The 18,905-nt window shown below is 45.4% G+C and overlaps 1 protein-coding gene across 1 annotated transcript in view; it reads right to left on the reverse strand.

Moving 5' to 3' along the window:
* Positions 1-15,966, reverse strand: part of COLGALT2 (collagen beta(1-O)galactosyltransferase 2) — a 46,592-nt gene extending 30,626 nt beyond the window's left edge. Inside the window, exon 1 of the mRNA XM_074546287.1 lies at positions 15,535-15,966. Within this exon, the coding sequence (XP_074402388.1) occupies positions 15,535-15,779 (245 nt within the window). The 5' untranslated portion in view covers positions 15,780-15,966. The remainder of the gene's footprint in view (positions 1-15,534) is intronic.
* Positions 15,967-18,905: the final 2,939 nt, after the last annotated feature.

Below are 18,905 nucleotides of genomic sequence, written 5' to 3' on the forward strand. Positions count from 1 at the left end.
TGGACCTAATTAATTCAGACCCTGCTTCCAAGAACTTCAATGCCTGCAGGAAGCTGAAGCTCTTCACCACATCACATCTTCATTGCATTGTCAAACTGAGTTTGGTGTTGGGTGCCTGACCCTCCCTCTGTGTCCATCTAGCAAGGAATTTGCAGCCCCTCCTCTTCACCATCTGCACGAAGCAGGGTCCCCTCAGCACCCAAGGTGAGGTTGTGCAAGGCACCAGCCAGGGTGATGCCCAGGGTGCAGTTTGTTACACCTTGTCACACTCCACAAAATGGCACAGCCAGAGGATAAAGCACCTGAGTTAGTCACAGAAACAGGAATATCAGGTTTTTGCCTTTTCAAGGATCATCAGAGCTTCAGAGAACACCCATGAAAACTCGGACAAAACTCATTCAACCTTCCATATCCTGGGATCAAGGAAGCAGCAACAAAAAAGCAGAACTGAAGTGCCAACACTGGAGATCTGACCAGCACTTCCCTCTCAGAATCAGCAATTTAATAACCCAACCAAAGCACCATCCCTGTGAACCTACAAGACACACCCACAATACAAAATATTTAACAACATCAGACCAGACATTTCCCCTGCTCCACTGCAAATTCACAGGACACAAACACAGCAGGTTTCATTACTCTCTCCCTGGCACAGGCTTCCCTTGGCATAAAGGAATTTAAGCCAAACTTTGCTTTCACCAACACTAAACTAACACTTACAGTCATCAGTGAGTTATTTCAGAGTTAGACTTTGCTGAAGCCAGCATGGAACTTGAGACTTCATAATTTTGGCCTAATTTTCCTCAAGTAGCCAGTTACCCTGGAAAACAGAGGTTCTCTGAATTGCATGGAATGGTACACTGCTTGAAAATAAATGGATTACATCATATTTGCTGGCAAATGCCTGAAAATGTTTTATACATAATTAAGAAAATAGAAAAACAACTACTGCAGCCAAGCAGGGAAAAATATATTCAACCTTTACAGATGAAGTAGGGAGTTTTCCTGGATGTAATTTTGTCCATCCCATTTCCGATGAAGAAACAGCTGAAAAGGTGACAACCTCATATGCTGACAGGATTCTGAATAAGGGGAGAGAGAAAACACAACAAACACCATTCTAGGTGTTTCATTCATGCTAGGATGAAATAATGAATTCACCAATTAAAATCTTCTGAAGTTTTTCCTGACAGATTTTGCAGTGTTCTTGGTTTGAATGGCTGGGTGTGCTGATCTGCAATGTACCCCTGGGAATGGGGTGATGTGAATCACAGAGGTCAGAGGCCATGCCCAAAACCCACAGCAAGGGTCTCAACGCTGCACTGAGGCAGCACTGTAGCTTCATTTTGCAGAGAGAGAAACAAAACCAAAAAGATTAATGGATTTTCCCAAGTCACCAAAAAAAGGAGTGGGTGTCAGGGCTGGAAATAATAAAATAAGCTAACATTCTTTCCAAAATATACACTGAAATAAATGTCAGATATTCAGCTTTTGTAGAGCAGTTTACTTAGTGCATTCAGAGAGTACTTGTCAGACTAATGATAAATTTGTGGCCAATATCAAGAACAACTTTTCCTCTGTGTTGCTTTTAAGAAACTCTCACAAACTCACAGACAAAATCTCTCTTCCCATCCAAGTACTTTGCCTCCAGCACTGAAAAAAAACCACTCTGGGTTTTTTTGATGTGAAGTCCCTGATTTTTAGGGTTTAGAGTTTTAAAGCAGTGAAATACTAGTACTGGAGAGAAGAAAAAATTTAAAAACGAAGTATTTCTACTTTAAATTCCAAATACTTTGGGCTTGCTAAAATTTCTGGATCTGAATCTCTTCCATTTGTGATCTCATGTTTCACTCAGGGATACAGAAACCCACAGGGCCTCTCCTATGGACACACATGTGCTGCACACATGGCTGCTGTGGGGTCAGCACACAGGACACACTACAGATGCCAGGCTCAGAACACACTGTCTCTTGGAAAAGACTGACTGGAGTCAAAATGATGGAAAACTGGTGCTGTGCTGATGGCTGACTTAATGCTAAAGAGAAGACAAACAGTGAGGTCTTAACCCTACTCTTGTAAGCTAAAGGCTCTGCAGCCCTTAGCTGCACATTTCCCATCCACAGCTAAGGAAACTGGATGATGGAATCAGAGGGACGCTTGGTGGATGGGATTGCTTCTTCTGCACACCACAACATCACGATTCTCACTTCTGCTGGTCTGCTCTCTTTGTGTGGATTTCAGGAGCAGTCACTGGAGAGGACCAAATGCCAGGGAGCATCCACTGAAGCCAGGCAAATCTCTGGGAGAGCCAAGCACTGAAGGTAGCATCAGCAAGGGAGGTGTGGAGAAGAATGCAAATGCACAACTTATCTCTTAAAGGTTTAATCCTGACCACAAATGCACAGTTTGAGGATAGGTAGTTTTCCCCCCATGACTGGAAGTAAATAAAGAGAGGAAATGGGCACTTACGTCTTTCAGCAGCCAGTTCCTAGGAAACTGGGTAACTGGAAGCCCTGGAAAATGCACACATGCCTTTATTCTGCAGAGCATGGCACCTAACCACGCTGTTTTCCAATGGGAATGATTCCCATCTTAGCTCTCCCCATCCCAGGGGATGAAGTGCATGAGTTAAAGCTCATTCCAGCCTCAGCACACCTGCAGGTGTTGGACTTGACGGGTCCCTCGGGGGACAGGGACACGTCAGGGACATGCTCTGGCCCAGGAGCCCTCGCACGCATCGCAGCACTTGTCCAGCAGCATTCCCAGGCCTGGACATCTCCGCTCCCTGGGGCTCTCAGGCAATTGCAAAGGCTGGAAAACTGAATTTTTGGAATACCTCAGCACAAGGCATTGCTGTGGGAGGAATGAAAGAGCAGAGAATGTCCAGCTTCAAGGAACCCACAGTCCCTCTGCTGAGCATGCAGGAATCCAGTCCCAGGCTCTCCCTTTGCCAGGGGTAAACACCATCCTAACCCCAACTCCAGCACTGCACAGGGAATAGCAGATAACATGCCACAACTTCTTAGATACTAGAAAATATGCACCCACAGACAAAATAACATGACTGTCTTTGAAGGCTTTGGGGTTTACACAGAGATGTGAGGTATCAGCAGATAAATTGAAACCTAATGGCTTGCTTTATTTGCTGAAGCTATCAAGTTTGCTGGGAGTTGTGTTCAATAGATCATTTAATATGATCTACTGCAGAGTGCAGGCTAATGGCCCCATATGGAATTCAAAGATTTAGCATCACTTGCTTGACTCAAAAAAAACCCCAACAAAACAAAAACTCACAACCCCCCCCAAAAGACAACTTAAACCAAAAACCCAGTGAAAAACCCCACCAAACCCCAACCCAAACAAAAAAAAAAAACCCCAAAAAACCAAAACCCCAGCACTTAAAAAAAAAATTATTTTCATCTGAAACCATCTCAGATTCTTCTTCTAAAGCCTTTCAAATAATCCCTCAATAGCTCCATCTCAAATCCATACAATAGCAGCAACTGATGTGCAACATCAGCTTGCAAGGGAACACCTGATATATCACAGAAATACCAGGCCACTAGAGGGATTCCTTAAATACATGAAATAAAGACAGTTCATGGAAAAACTGAGAGGTTGGTTCTGTATCCTTTGAGAAATCATTCTGCTCTTAAACTTCTGCCAGTTTATCAGTGGCTGCAGTTGGGTGGAACTCTGGTTTTAAAGAATTTCATTAACCTCTTCAGCTCATGCAACTCAGTATGAGATCTAATGAGCTGAAATCTAGGGGTTTGGGCAAGTATATTCTTAACTTCTATGCCAGCACAGAACTGGAAGAAATATACTTCTGCTGGGTCAGCAGACCTGGAATAAATACATTTACCTGAGGAAAAGCTGGAGGTTTGGTCCAGGTGTGTCCAAACTATTGAAACCAGATGTTTTCCTCGACCTCTGGGTTATCCCAAAGGTGTCCTTGTAGTACCCAACAAGCCCCACACCTGCAGGAGCTACAGGAGCCTGGTCAGCTTTGCCAGGTGGGCAGTTTGGGCTGGGAGATGTAACACACCATCATTTCTCCTTGGAGATCTCACTCTATTGGAGAGATAAAAGACTGAAGCACATTCCTCCTCAGCATATCTCTGGGAGAGATAAGCACATCTGAAATGTGCTTCAGTCTTTTATCTCTCTGGCTTTATTCTGGCTGCCACCTGTCACTCTGATCCACATGCTCCATGAGCAACAAGTTCTGCACCTTGCAAAAGTGCAAGAGAGCAAACCTGGAGGTGACTGAAGCTTTCCACAGGCAGAATCAACCAATGAACTGCTGAGTATAGAAAAGAAACTCCTGCTTAGGCCCAGCCTAGCCCTGAACACATATTCTTCCCCTTAAATCTGCACCACATCTACAAAGACTGGCTCATCGAAAAATCCAGATGGGAAGTTTGTAGGCAAGGCTGCTGGAAGCACCACTGACAGCAGCTCAATTCTTGCTCTGTGAAACAGAGCTTCCTTCAAGGCTCAGGTATTAGCCAAAAAATCCTGGCAGCAGCCTTCATTTGTATTAAGTCAGAGCACAGTTCTGCCAGCAGACAGCCATGAGCTCACTAGTCTGAAAAAACATCTCATTGACAAGAGTTTTTGTGGAAGCAATAACTTGTTTGTGTGAGAAATAAATGGAGAAGGGGGAGAGAGTGTATGTTAGGAGTGATAAAACATGTATCACAAACACACTCAGTAACTTAATTTCCATTTAAAATTCCGTATGGTAATTTCCATTGAAATCCTGCTTCAAGTAAAAAAATGGAACTTAAAAGAAATTATAAATTAAGAGACAGTATTTAGCACCAGTGACATTTTCATATTCCAGTCACACACACTGAACTTATTTCAGACTGGTGTTTTGAAAAATTGCAACCATAGTCTCTGACAGCCAAAGCCGGAGGAAGAAAATATTTGAGGAGGCAGAAGACCCAAAAGCAATTATTATTTTCTACCAACCAGTTTAGAGGAGGCTGGGTAGGCTCCTCCAAACCCATGGAGCCCATCTCAGAGACAAATAAATGGAAACTCCATCCAGCTCTTGCTACTGAAGGAGCACATATCATCGGGAGCAAACACCAGCAGCATCCAGAGCCTGATTCATGGGAGTGAGTCAAGTCATGCTAAGGGAGTCAGACTGGGAAAAATGAGCACAGTACTGGGCTGCTGCTCTGTTGTTGCAGGAACTGGTTGTGCTAAACCATACAAATGCCACAGAGCACACGCAGTGCCTGGTCTCTACCAGCAGCTGGCTTTTCTAAACCTCCAGGGCCTGAATAACCTGCTCATATCTCAGTCTACAGCAGCTTGGAGCTCCCAGCCCCAAACCTCACCTAAGCTGTCCTGTGTAGCGAAAGGGACAGAAAGGATTAATCTCTACCAACATCCCACTCCCATCTGAAAGTGCTGGAGGAGCTGGAGCCAGGCCAAACTAGAGAAGCTGTGGAGTTCCAGGCATTGAAAGTGCAGAACTCCAGTTAAAGGACTTCCAGAAACCCTCTGCACACACGGAGAGAAAAAAATGCCATCCAGCCAAGTCAACACCAATCTGCTTCCCAACTCTGCCAGCACGCAGAATCCACCAGAAAATTAACATCTCCAAATCTTACTCCTCACCACAAGGCTCTAAGGAATCCCAGCCCAATCAGGGGCATCACAAGGTCATGCCAGACACTCCACTGTCATCAGCCCTTTTCTCCATCTGTAGGATCTTCAGAAGTGACTGGAGCTCTCAAAGTCTTCCCACTCCCAAGACCTAACTTCCCTTTAATTCCTCGGGCAGCAAGGGATCCTGTCCATAACACAGGAGATTATCCAACCTTGCTCCCTACTGACACCACCCCTCCTCCTGACTTTGTAAGCCTGTACAACCCACCAGTGAAACAGATCCTTGAATATTTAGATTTCCAAACCTGAAAGCTATTCCAGCTATTTCTCCCACTGGTAATTCTAGCCAACTGTAGCCAAGAATTAATGAGAAATAAAATGCAGGCCAGCGGTTCCTGAAGACACTAGAACTCCTTTTAATCCTTCAGTTTACAGAAAAGAGTAAGAGCTTGCCTTTTACTGTTTTTCCAAAATGAAAACACAAATCTTTACCCTAATTATGCAGTTCCTATGCTAACATATATTTTAATGTCTTTTTTTAAATTAAGATTTTTGGTAGTCTAGTGTAGTGACTTTTGCATGTAACTGCTGTACTTTTCACTGAACTGTAAATATTTTTGCCATTGTCCTTATGAGCTATGGTGTTAATTACAATTTCTGGTTAGACTAAAGGAATGTATTTGTTGTCTTCATGTAAGAAAAAGCATTTGCAAGAGTAAGAACACACCCTCAATGAACCACAAGGGAGGCTCCCAGCATTAAGGACACACTCTGGGACACCCCAAGGAAAAGGCAAAACAGCTCCCTGGAGCAGTGCAGCCAAGCACAGAGCTCAGCACCTGCTCTGGAAACACGTTTCCATCTCACTCACACACTTTGTTTTTCTGGCTCTCTTTTTGATGCAAAGAGGATGTGACATTCCTGCTTCCTCACAAGAACTGGGTATGACTGATGGACAGAGAAGAGTCTTGCTGCAAAGCTTCACTGGTCATGTTCCTCTTTGCCTCCTAGACACAAACTGTGGGGACAGAACAGACCTCTGGCAGCTTCTCCTGTCCAAAATCACATAGCCTAGCTGACATCTTTTTATGACTTGCCTGAAGCAGGCTTTTGGTTAGTTAATGATACAGCAGTCCAGCTACAGGACTTAAGTTCACTTGGCTAAAGTCTGGTAGGGAATAATTTACATGTTTGAGCTAAAAAGCAGAGGGAAAAATCAACCAACCAAAAAAAAAAAAAAAAACCAAACAAAAACCCAACCAACAAAGGGTTTGCATTTATCAGAGTTTTAACATTTACCTTCCTTGTCACAATAACCAGTTCAAAGTGGGAATGCTGGAAAACAGCCTTTTCCTCTAGTCCTGAAATGGTTTGGGTGAGAAGGATCCTTTAAATGCCACCCAGTCCAACCTCCCTGCAATGAAGAGAAGCTCTGAATAATCTTCAACCAGGCCAGGTTGCCCAGAGCCCCATCCAACCCGACCTTGAATTTTCCCAAGCACCTTATAAGAATGACTGAAAGTACTGAGGAAATAACTAACAACCTTAAATTCTCATTCTAGCCCACAGGTACAACACAGCACCTATTTTAAGAGCAGATGCTGAGCTGCTAACTGAAGGTTCTGACCTGCTAACTCGAGATAAGCACCTGCTATCAGCTTCAGGATATGAACTAATCCTTCACAGGTAATACAGCCTCACTGCTGCCACTGGGCAAAGTTCAAACCAGGCTGCAGCCACACATAGCCTTCCCTGTGCAGAGAGGTCAAAGTGCAAAACCAAGCAAGCAATCCTTTCAGAATCAAGGGAAGCCTGTGCTCTGTGTGAGGAAAGAAGAGGAAAAGCATAATTATAAATAATGTTTTCTTCCTTACAGGAAAAAAATCTTTTAAGAAACAAAACAAAAATCCAACAAAAAAATTCCCTTCTGGAGCTGAAGTCTTACAAAACTAATGTGAAAAAGCTTAAATGAGGCCTACTACAATGGCATTGTAGTGCCACATGGACTTCCACTATCTTATGCTTCAGCATAAATTTAGATCTTCATGAGCTCCAGGGGGACAGCCTCAAAATCCTGCTCCAGATCAAGATCTGCTTATCTTTATAGCATGTGTGTAATTCCTATCAGTCCATCCATACACAATGAAATAGCTGGAAAATCTCTTTATTCCATGTATTACAGCCACTCAGGCACCATGGATGATACAAATATCTCATCAACATCTATGTTTTAACAGATCCCTGGAAAAACAGCAAGGACAGACTTTGGTGAGGGCATATTCCCAAAACAACATTATCAGCTTTCATGCTCAGTTTTACCTGATTCTACAGTTAGTTCCATGTTAGAAAGGGGAAAAACCACACTGATTACTTCAATAGTTGGTCATAACAAAAGCAGCCTTCACTTCTGAGTAAGCTTTCACTTCCCAAAATGTCTAACAGCTACCTCAAATAAACAACCACTTCTCCCAAAGAAATTCAAGAAATTCTGCTTCATAAGCCATTAGCATAATTTCAGTCCTAGGCACTGAATTCAGTCTCTGAAATTTAGCTGGTTTTTAGCAGTGCAACATCACGTCAAGAGAGGAACAATGTGTTCTGCTGCAAAACTATCACAACCCAAGTAGTTCACCATAAAACTTTCATGACTGAACTCCATTTGAAAGTATATGCCAGATCCATAGTCATATGGAAAAAGTTCAAAATCAACATGTTGTTATTAGTCTCCCAGTCAACTTTTGAGGAAAGAAAACTGGCATCATTTTACAGTAACAAAAGTGCTCTGTCCCAAAGACACCAGATATACAGACAAATGTATATGCCTACACACACACAACAAAACTAATCACTTCATGCTTAAAATCTGGTTCAGGCACTGTATGAGGCAAATTGTACAAAAAAAAAAGGAAAAAAGAATTGTATTTTTATTAATTATGAATTTATTAGCAGTGCCACATGCCTGTATGAAGGAACTGAGCATTCTACAGAAAAGGACAAAAAATCCACTTCATCAGAGAACACCAAAAATTTTTTGATTCGTATCTTTCTTTACCCTGAAATTTTGGTGCATGTGGGTCCCATTTAGCTGTAATACACCCTTGGCCATAAGCACCATCAACGTGCACAATGCTTGACCAGAATAAAGGAAATGAGATGCACAGAAATAGACTGCAATAATACCAAGTCTGAGACATCATGCCACAGGAAGGAAATTCCAGGTTCTGACAGACAGCACCCCACATCACCTCGGTCCTCCCTCCACCCTGCAGCCCAGATGAGCCTCCTGGGACAAGAGATGGCAGCAGTGCTGGGCCATGCTCTGCACACCATGTGCATCACAGATCTGGTTTTAGACAATCCTGACCCAGTGCAGGAAGACTTTTAGACCCAGGGGACTGAGGTAAATAATTGCAGGTATGTGATAATTCATATAAGAGATCAAAAAAGCCCTTCCATCCCTGGCTCAGCACAAATCCATGGTTTGGTCTCCTGAGGAAGGCCCCTGCCAAACCTTGCAGGGATTGACCCCTCTCCAGCTGCACTCAGACACCTGGGGTCCCTTCCTCAGCAATCTGATGGCAGTGACCAGGCAGCTTTCTGAGAAGATGACGTGCTCCATTTAACAGAAAAATAGCAAAGAAAAAGGAGAAAAAGTGCTTGCAACATCAGCCTTTATCCCAAAGGTCTGCCACCCTCAGCCCACATGAATTTCCAGGATAGTCCTTGACAGTGACAGGCTGCCCAGGGATTGCAGAGTCCCCATCCCTGGAGACATCGAAAGCCTGAACTGAAGCAGTGCTCTGCCTTCACCAGAGCTGGCTTTGGGAGCAGCCAGCCTTTGGAGGTGCATCCCAGCACTAACCAGCCCAGGAGATCCATGCATTAGCCCAGCTGGAGAAGCACTGGGCAAGGGGAAAGGGCTTTGTCCCTGTAACATGAAAATGACAGCAGGAATTGGGCAGGTTCCCCCTGATCAGGCCAAACTGATCTCTACTCCCACACTCACCAGAAATGAGGAGCTGAAATAGCTGGTGTGCCAAGTACAAGTGAAATTGACTTTTTTATTATTTTTAATTTTTTTTTAAGTTTTTTTTTGGGAGAGGGGCAAATTAATAGGAGCACTCAACAGCCAGTATTGGTTATAGCTGATCCTTGGCCCCACAGCTGCCTCCCACCTTCCCCCCAGCTGAAGGAGGTTCAGAAGACAGGTCAGTGCACAGCCTGGGCAGCTTGGACTGGATGAGGAATCCTAACCCTGCTGGAAAAACAAGGAAGGGATGGAGTGGGATCCTGCCCTGGGCAGGAATGAACTAGATGAGTCCTTGAGGTCTTTTCATCCCTACTTTGTACAGATGAAAAGAGGCAAAAAAAAAAAAAGAAAAAAGCTTGAAATCTAGATCTTCCTGACCTTTGAAAATATCCAAAGGCTTATCATAAACAACAGCCTCTGCTACTGAACTCTGCCCGCTGTTTCTTTTGGGCAACAGATTATTTTATTGGATTCCAGTCTCTAAACCCACAGTCTGCACTATATGGCACCAGGCAGCCCATGACACAAGGGACAGACACACAGATAACAGGGTAGACCCCTGTCTCAAAAGGTGGGTGCCAAAAGACAGCAGCCAAAATTAATGGTTTCATTTTCAGAGATACAGACCATGCAGAATTCAGGTACAAAAAAAGGATTAAACAAACACACACAATGTACTATGCTCACTAGTGTCACAGAACTCCTACACATTTTAAAGCATCAGTTTTATGGTATTATCCCTGTACCTCTGGAGAGCTATTTATTCATTTTATGGTGATAACAAATTATTTTTGCCTTTTTTCTTTTAGTGCAATATTCACACTGCTGTCTACTAGACCCCAATATAAAGTGTGGGACAAGATGGTTTTTAAATGTCATCAAAAAAGCATCAGAATCTGGCAATTTGTAACCACAGCAGGGAAAAATAAAGAAACTCCTGCTACCCTGCACATTGCCATCACACAGCTCACGCCTCTTTTATGGCTTCTCTGCAGAACTGCACAGTTTTTAGCTGAAGAGTGGTTTGTGTCTTGCCATGCAGACCTCAGCAAGGCACAGCAGCAATTTTTGGCTTCCCTTCAAATGTTTCTACTGAGTAATTTCATGATGCCATTTGCTTCAGTTTGCCAAGACTGAGATGAGGGAGAGAAAACCAAAGGACCAAAAAAAAAAAAGTGATTATGGATATTGGAAACAGTTCTTTAGCCTTCCCTGGTTTTCAATTTTTAAGTAATTTTTCTGCATCTTGGTGTAAAAATGACCTTAGCAAGGAAGTATTTATAACTGACATTTCTTGATTATTCTATCTCCAGTCTTGATAAATTCAACAATCTCATGCAGGTTACTTTACCCTTCTACCCCTATTTCCCCAGCTAGAAATTGAAAGTATTTACTCCTATTCTTTCTTTTGATGCAGTCATCTAAATGCAAGTTCTCTGCCAGCAAGGCTCTCTGCAACATCTTGCACAACAGGAACATCACCTTAATTGCAATTCCAAAGCTGTGCAAAGCCCATCTCACTCTTGCCCCTTCTTAGTCTATGACTGTTATTAAAACTACATAATAAATAAAGGTAAAGTATCTACAAATACAAACAGGAAACTAAATCCCACTAAAATTCACTTGAAATTCACTGAATCTCGTTAAAATTCACTTGAAAGTCAATTTCACTTGGCTCATCATAGCCAAGTACAAGTGAAATTGACTATTTCAAGTGAAAGTCAGTTAATTTCTAAAACCTATGTTTTAATATTGCCAGATGGAAGTCACAGCACAGGTGAGCACGCCTGAAATGGATGCAAAACACCAGCGGACAGAAGCAGGAGAGGCAGAGCCAGGAGACTGGAATGTCAGCATTCCTAAGTGACTAATAATGACCATGAAGATTAAAGTGACCTCGTTGCTCAAATGGAGACAAGGACAGAAAACACAGGGTGCTTGAAAGCCAACATTTCTCTGAGAGTAATAACAGCCATTAAAGTTTTAAATGATCCCTGCATCTCATTGGAGTTTGCCCTCTATGTGGAATTTTTTCACGTTTGAAAAGTAAACCACAAAAGAATAAGAAAATGCTCAGATGTCATCAGCTAGTTCCAGTCTAATAATACATAATTATGAAATACAATTATTACACTGATCTCATCAGCTTCTATTTTTAGCTTCTACCAGTTAAGTTGAACCTATTTCCTCACTGGAGCTGTGTTACAGTACATCCACTCATCTCTCAGCTGGGATTTATCCCATCTTTCCACCTGGCTCACTATTGTTCACATTATCACTTCCGAAATATAAGTATACTCTGATCCCCAAAGCAGATTTTCAAGCACAAAAGGACCTAATTACTGCTCCCAAGCACCAACTCATTTATGCAGGCATTCCATCCCCAGGTTACTAAGAGAGGAGAGAGCAGATGACCCGCTAGGACGAAGCAGAAGATGAAATTACAGGCAACTTTCTTTGCTATACCATCACTTAATCTGAGACTAAGGAAAGTGAAAGGCAATGTGATAAACTGCTGAATACACACACTTTCAAACGGCTGTCTATTGCAGCCAAGACGAACCTTCCTGACAAGCAAACACTCCGTACCTGTAACTGACCGATCTCAAACACTCAGCATCGACAAAGCTCAAAACAAAACCCCACAACCTCGCCCACTAAAAAAAAGAGGGTTGGGGCACACTGACACTGTAACTTCTGGGTCATTCTTGTCCAAGATAAAGATCTCTTTCCCTCCCTTTGCAGTTCTCCAAACCCAGCACAAACAATACTGCACACTTTCCCTGCAAGTTTCCCAGCTGGGCTGGGAGCTCAGGGAGAAGCCCAGCCACACGAGCAGCACATCAGAAGAACCTTTGTGGCTATAAAAAGTTGCACTTATATCCCACAGCCAGGTTGTCTCTTCAGGTTCTCTCCTGTTGTGGCACTTGGGTCCCATAGCCAGGTTTTCTCTTTAGGCTCTCCTGTTGTGACACTTGGGTCTCACAGCCAGGTTTTCTCTTTAGGCTCTCTCCCATTGTGGCATTTGGATCCCACAGCCAGGTTTTCTCTTTAAGCTCTTCGGTCCCACAGCCAGGTTTTCTCTGTAGGCTCTCTCCCATTGTGGCATTTGGGTCCCACAGCCAGGTTTTCTCTTTGGGCCTCTCTTGCTGTGGGCCCCAGCCCGTTTCCCTCAGTGCTCAGAGGGGACAGCTGTGACCCTTCCTCCTCCACAAGAAGGGACAGCTGCTCCCTTCAGCATTGCACCTCCATGGTGACATGGGACCAGATCATGTTCTGTGGCCAAGGCAGGAGGCTGCCATTCCCCCTGAAGCAGGGGACTGCCATTCCCCCCGGCCTGGCCGGCTCCAAGAGCTCCCAGGCCACCGATGGCCAAGTCTGTCAGCAGGGCCAGCACAGAAACCCGAGCTGTACCACAAAAATTCCCAGCTGAAGTCACAGCACAATCCCGGGATGACCCTGTCCCCAGCAAGGACAGCCGGGGTTAACACAGGCCAGGGAGCAGCTTGGATGCATTTCATGATTCCCGGGAGGGAATCTCGAGGAGGGAAGGAAGGGTTTAACTGCACAGCCATGGAGGGAAGGAAGGGTTTAACTGCACGGCCATGGCTCCTCCGTGCCAGCTGGCCCCAGACCAAACGGCCTGCAAGGCTCATTAGGAGCCGGCAGTCCTCCCGAAGGTGCCCACAATCACTTTCAGAATTAAGTCATAATTAAGAGCATAGGTAAGACTTTTGCTCAGTATCAGGGCAACAAAGCCTGGGATTAATTGATACAGACTACACAAAGGAAATTTAGTGCCTGCTTCAAATTCATTATCTCTTAACCCATCTTTACTGTCACTCACAAAGCTTCCCTCCTAGAAATCTGTCAGAGGAATCCACTGCTCAATTTCAGCCCTCCAGCTACACAGAGAGAGCATATGGGAGCTTGAGAGATGATTTATGGTTTCAGTTTTCATTCTCAAGATCTACGGTTGGGCATTTTAAAATGCTGACTTACTCAAGAAAACGCTGAAGTAGGATGTAAGTGGCAATAGAACGCAAGTCCATGACAAACACCACTCCCCTGCCCTCCTATCCCAGTAACACAGGGACACAGGTAAATCTTGGCATTCATCTGCTGAAAGGACTCTCTCTGAAACACAAGATGCTTCCAGAAATGGACTGAATGGTTTCACTTGTTCTCAAGAGACTTTACAGGTATCGTATGTGAGCTTGCTCTGAGTGGGTACTTTGTGTCCTGAACATTCTGGAAAAACTCAAGTCTTACTGAGGAGCAGAACTAAACCTCTCCAAGGAACCACTGCCACCCCACAGGTAGCTCTCACTCTCTGTGGCAACTCAGAGCATCCTCAGAACTTCTCTTCCAGTGGCTCTGACAATTTTAGTCACTCTCATTTTATAAATCTTGACATTTTCATCAGCAGATTTTCCAGCTTAGCCATGCCTTGTATCTGTGTGCAATCCTCTTAAAAAGGGAGTGATTTCTTATAAGAACCTTAACGTATTTTAAGCTAGGTTAAAAGTAAGTCCCTACAATACTTTCACACAATATTGCAGAGACCTTAAGTCTAGTGAGGATAATACAAGTAATGTACTAAAAAAGTAGTACATGTGGAGTCAACCAATTATCTTCAGGACTTAAACCCCCCCCCAGGACTTACTGTGCACTTGTACAGCAGGAGGCATTTTGAGATGTGCTCTGCTTTGGTGATCAGGACTGCATTACAACTCCCACAAGTTTTTATAAACACCAAGCTCAGCTGAATTACAGGCCATGTGGGGTCTGATAATATCTGTTTTTATACACATCTGCTATGAGGAAATCTCAACTGGCAAAATTCCTACTGTTACAAATGAATGAGGAGTCACAGATCTACACAGAGAGGAATGTGAATTTACCCACTGCCACACACCAGCTTGTGATTCCACACCGCACTTGTGTGGCACCCCAAATTTGGCCTGATAGCACAACTTGCTTTTTACACATGCAACACGAAAAGAAGGGGGGAAAAAAAAAAAGAAAAAAAAGACGAAGATCTACGCACTGACGTATTGCAGAGCCCCGTACTAGGAGACAAATTACAGTCATGTTACTGAAGCATACACAGAAACATCTGTTTAATGACACTTCAGTGATGTGACTGGGGGGCAGGTCCTCCCCACGCCCCTTCAAAGTAAAACGAAACTCTGACTTTTTAAGTTCACCACAGACTTCAGCGAACTTTTGATCAGGCTCTACAGAGAAAAAATAAACTCTGTTTGGGGTTCTTCCAAGCGATCCTGTTCCTCCCAACACTTATGTCAGGATGAAACGTTATTTTTTTACTTTGTCTCCTGGCAAAGGCAGATTGACCAGTTCCCAAACTGCTCCAATTCCTCCATCCCGACCCCTGTTTGACCGCCGCAGCTGCCCTCATGCTGCGATTTCCGAATACATCTTTTAATCCATCTTCCAGCCTAGCAACAATGCTCCTTTCAATGCCCACCAGCACCTACCCAGCCCGCCGCTCTCCAGCCCTGGAACATCCCGAGCAGCTCCCACAAAGCCCGGGATTTACCAGCTGGGAGCCGGCCCCACGCTCTCCGTGCCTGTGGATTTGGACACTTGCTCCGGCGCTGAATGTTCCCAGGCTCCGGGCCAGCTTTGCTGGGATAACTCATCTCCCTGCGGCTCCCGGCGGAGACACCGCGCTGCCGACACGCGGGGGGACCGCGGAACGGGGGCCGAGCTCTCAGCTTTCCCGGCCGCCACAACACAGCCCCGGCTCCAGGGCTGGGCGCAGCCGCCGCCCCTCCGCGCTGCCCGGTCCAGCAGAGTCCGCAAACCCCGCGGAGCCACCTCTCCCCTCCCCGGCCGCCCCCGGCCCTTACCAGAGCGCGATGCGGCTCTTGGGGTAGCTGAGCCTCTCGATGCAGCCCAGGACGTGCGGCAGCGTGTGTGCGGCGTTGCGGGCGAGGATGGCGAGCAGCACGGTGGGCTGCAGCAGCGGCGACTCGGGCAGCGCGGGCTGCTCGGGCCCCGGCGGCTCGGGCGGCTCGGGCGGCTCGGGGGCGGCCCCGCAGCCGCGCAGCAGCGGCGGCAGCAGCAGCAGCAGCAGTGGCGCGCTCGCAGCCATGATGGGCGGGCGAGGGGCAGCCGCGGAGCCGCCGGCAGGCAGAGCACAGCGGGCTCCGGAGCAGGGAACGCGGGAGGAGGAGGGGCAGGCTCGGCACGGAGGAGGGAGAAGGGGAAGGAGGAGCCGAGCGGCGCCGCCGCCCGCCCTGCCGGCCCCGCTTACCGCCCCCCGGCACCGCCCGGACCCCGCGGTGCCGCCGCGAGCTCAGGTGAGAGCCGGTGCCCACCCCGGGAGGCTGCGGTCAGCGCAGCCCCCCGCCGTAAAAGCTGTAAACGCCGCATTTCTCCGAGTTTTGAGCTTTAAAGAGGCTTTCGGAGTGTTGCTGCTAATGCTGAGATGTCCCTTTGTTCGAGGCTTACGTGAAGATCTCGCCCTCATCCTTTCCACACAGCTAGGGAATTAAAATAGCTCTGAGCTTTCATATCAGGAAGTTTTTGGCAAACATCCGCGGGATGTCCGTAAGGAGCAGCCGCACACCTTACACCCATGCCACGCTGCAGGAGGGATGCGCTGTTCCAGCTCGAACACAGAAGGTCAATATGGTAGTCATAGAAAGGCTTGGGCTGGAAGGGACCTTCGAGACAATCTCATTCCAGCCCCCTGCCATGGCAGGGACACCTTCCACTGTCCCAGGTTGCTCCAAGCCCCATCCAAGCTGGCCTTGGACACTTCAGGGATGGGGCAGCCATAGCCTCTCTGTGCCAGGGCCTCCCCACCTTCACAGGGAAGAAATTCTTCCTAATATCCAATCTAAATGTACTCTCTGTCAGTTTAAGGATGTTCTCCTTACCTCCTATCACTATCTGCCCATTTAAAAAAGCCGCTCTCCCTCTTTTTATGAGCCCCTCTCATGTAGTGGAAAGGGCTCAAAGGTCTGCTTGGAGCCTTCTCCTCTCCTGGCTGAACAACCACAGCTTTCTCAGCACCTCTTCTTTGAAGACAGGCAATACAGGGAAGATTTCCCCTCTACTTCATTGACTTACCCACCAGGGAAATGTTCCTGTGAATAGACTGATGGCAATTTAGCATAAAAATACATAAAACATATTCCAGCAATTAAAATTATTGGGTCATGATCTTAAAAGGGGCATAGTAATCATAGCTCTCTTAGAAGTTCATAGGATTTGGGCATGCTAGACCCTTTTCAAGGTGAAATCTCTAATTAATTCTAAGGGCCCCATCACAGCATATTTGGGTTTTATTGTGGGTAGGAAGTTTCTCCAAAGTGGACAGACCCACTTTGAGCAGGTGCTACTGTTGGCTGTGTGCTTGCAACACTTAAAAAGGAGGAAACCTTTAGCAGGCAAACAATTGTTTAATTATCCATAATCTCACTGTGAATTGCTTGCATCCAGGCAGTAAATATAAAAATATACACACTTACATTATATATATAGAGTTAATACTTGCTCCTCTTTGCTTATAGAACCTAATTTATCTCACACACCAAATTATATTGTCCCAGTTTCCTGAGCAGACGACTTCCCAAAAAGGATCATTCCAGGAAACTTCAATAAAGAGTCTTTCGGGGTTATAGAATCATCTGCACTAAAATTTGAGAAACTCTCTCAGTTTGTCCTCATCTTCCTGGACAATTAGCACAAATGTGTGGCTCCTGTTTGCCCTTCAGATGCCTTTATAATTGTCCTTCTAGAATGATACATTAATGAGGCTTTTCTGTGATGGTTAGTTTGCCACATGTTGCTTTTATGCTTGGATTCATTATCCAAATAGAAGGAGCAGCCTTGCAGCGGGTGGGAGGTGATTAGAGTTCCACAGGAGCCAGCCCCATCCACACGCACGGAATTCCCCTGCTGCCCCTGGGAGCATTTGGAGGGTGGGGACAAACGCTGCCAAATTGTTCTTGATGTGGAGGGGGAGGGCTGGAAGCTGGCATTTTGCATCCATGGACACTCATGCTGGGTCACAGTCTCGATTTTAGGATATTTCAGCAGAAATAAGCCCCTCCTCTGCCTGCCTTTGCCAGAACTCTGAGTATGCCTTTTCCCTGTGCAGCTCTTGATGTCCTCAGTGAAATCTAAACTACCTTCAGCTCTTTTCACATTCCTCTCTTCTTTTTATTTTGGGAGCAGCATCAGAGCCATAACGATTTGCTGGGGGCAAATGAAAAGACTCCAGCAGCATCTCAAAGCCAGTGATTTGCTCTCCAAAGTGATGTTCCCTTGCTCACACAAATCCTGGGCTGGCTGGCTGCTGTGGAGCACAAAGAGTGAGAGCAGCAGAAGCCTGAAACATGAGATGTTGTTCTTCCATGCAGAAGGGAAAGGAGTCAGCTCAGCTTCATCTCGCACTCCCAGTCACACACAGCTGGGCAAAGTTTGGAGAGCTCAGGTAAGCTGTTATCTGACAATCCATGTCATTCCAACACCTGTAAATGTGTATGACTCCATGTCCACATACAAGGAAATCTGTACTCATTCTGACTTCTTTATTGGTGGCAAAAACTATATCCTGTGGGGTTTTTTAAGCCCAGACTCCATCCTGCTGTGACAAGACAATGAGCCACTCTGTGGTGAAATATTTTAGCTTTGGGGAAGAAACGGCTTTTTGCAGATGTAAGTCCCACAGAAATCAATTTAAGCCATTTGTTTCAGCTTCCTCTAAATATGTAACACCAAACAAGGAGATTCCAGCTATGACAGCTGTCTCTGGCAGAGGCATAATCCCTCGGTTTGGCAGGTGACAAATTCTCTCTGAGGCAGATTTCTTCTAAATTGTTTCCCACATTGAGGAAAACAGAGGTTCCATCCTGCTGATGTAATTGACTCATCTAGAGATTGATGTGGATCCATCTCCTTTCACTTGCTTCTTCGCTTCTAAGAACTCAAATCCATCCAGTTATTTTCCCAGCACTGAGTGAACCCCTGTGGCCAACTCCTCCATGAAAGTCTCAGAGACTGGATTTTTTATCCCATTTGGCTATCTATTCTGTGCCCAGGGAACTGAACTGCTGGCTAACACAATACTTTATAAACAGCCAGAATGGCTGCTCAGTTTACCACAAAATTCCTTGAATTAGATTGGCCCAAATATAACTTCCTGTGCCTACAAACCACACACAATTTATGTTGCATACATAGAGACCAATTTTCACTGATGCTTTAT

Source organism: Zonotrichia albicollis, chromosome 8 (genome assembly GCF_047830755.1).
Source record: "Zonotrichia albicollis isolate bZonAlb1 chromosome 8, bZonAlb1.hap1, whole genome shotgun sequence".
Classification (NCBI taxonomy): domain Eukaryota; kingdom Metazoa; phylum Chordata; class Aves; order Passeriformes; family Passerellidae; genus Zonotrichia; species Zonotrichia albicollis.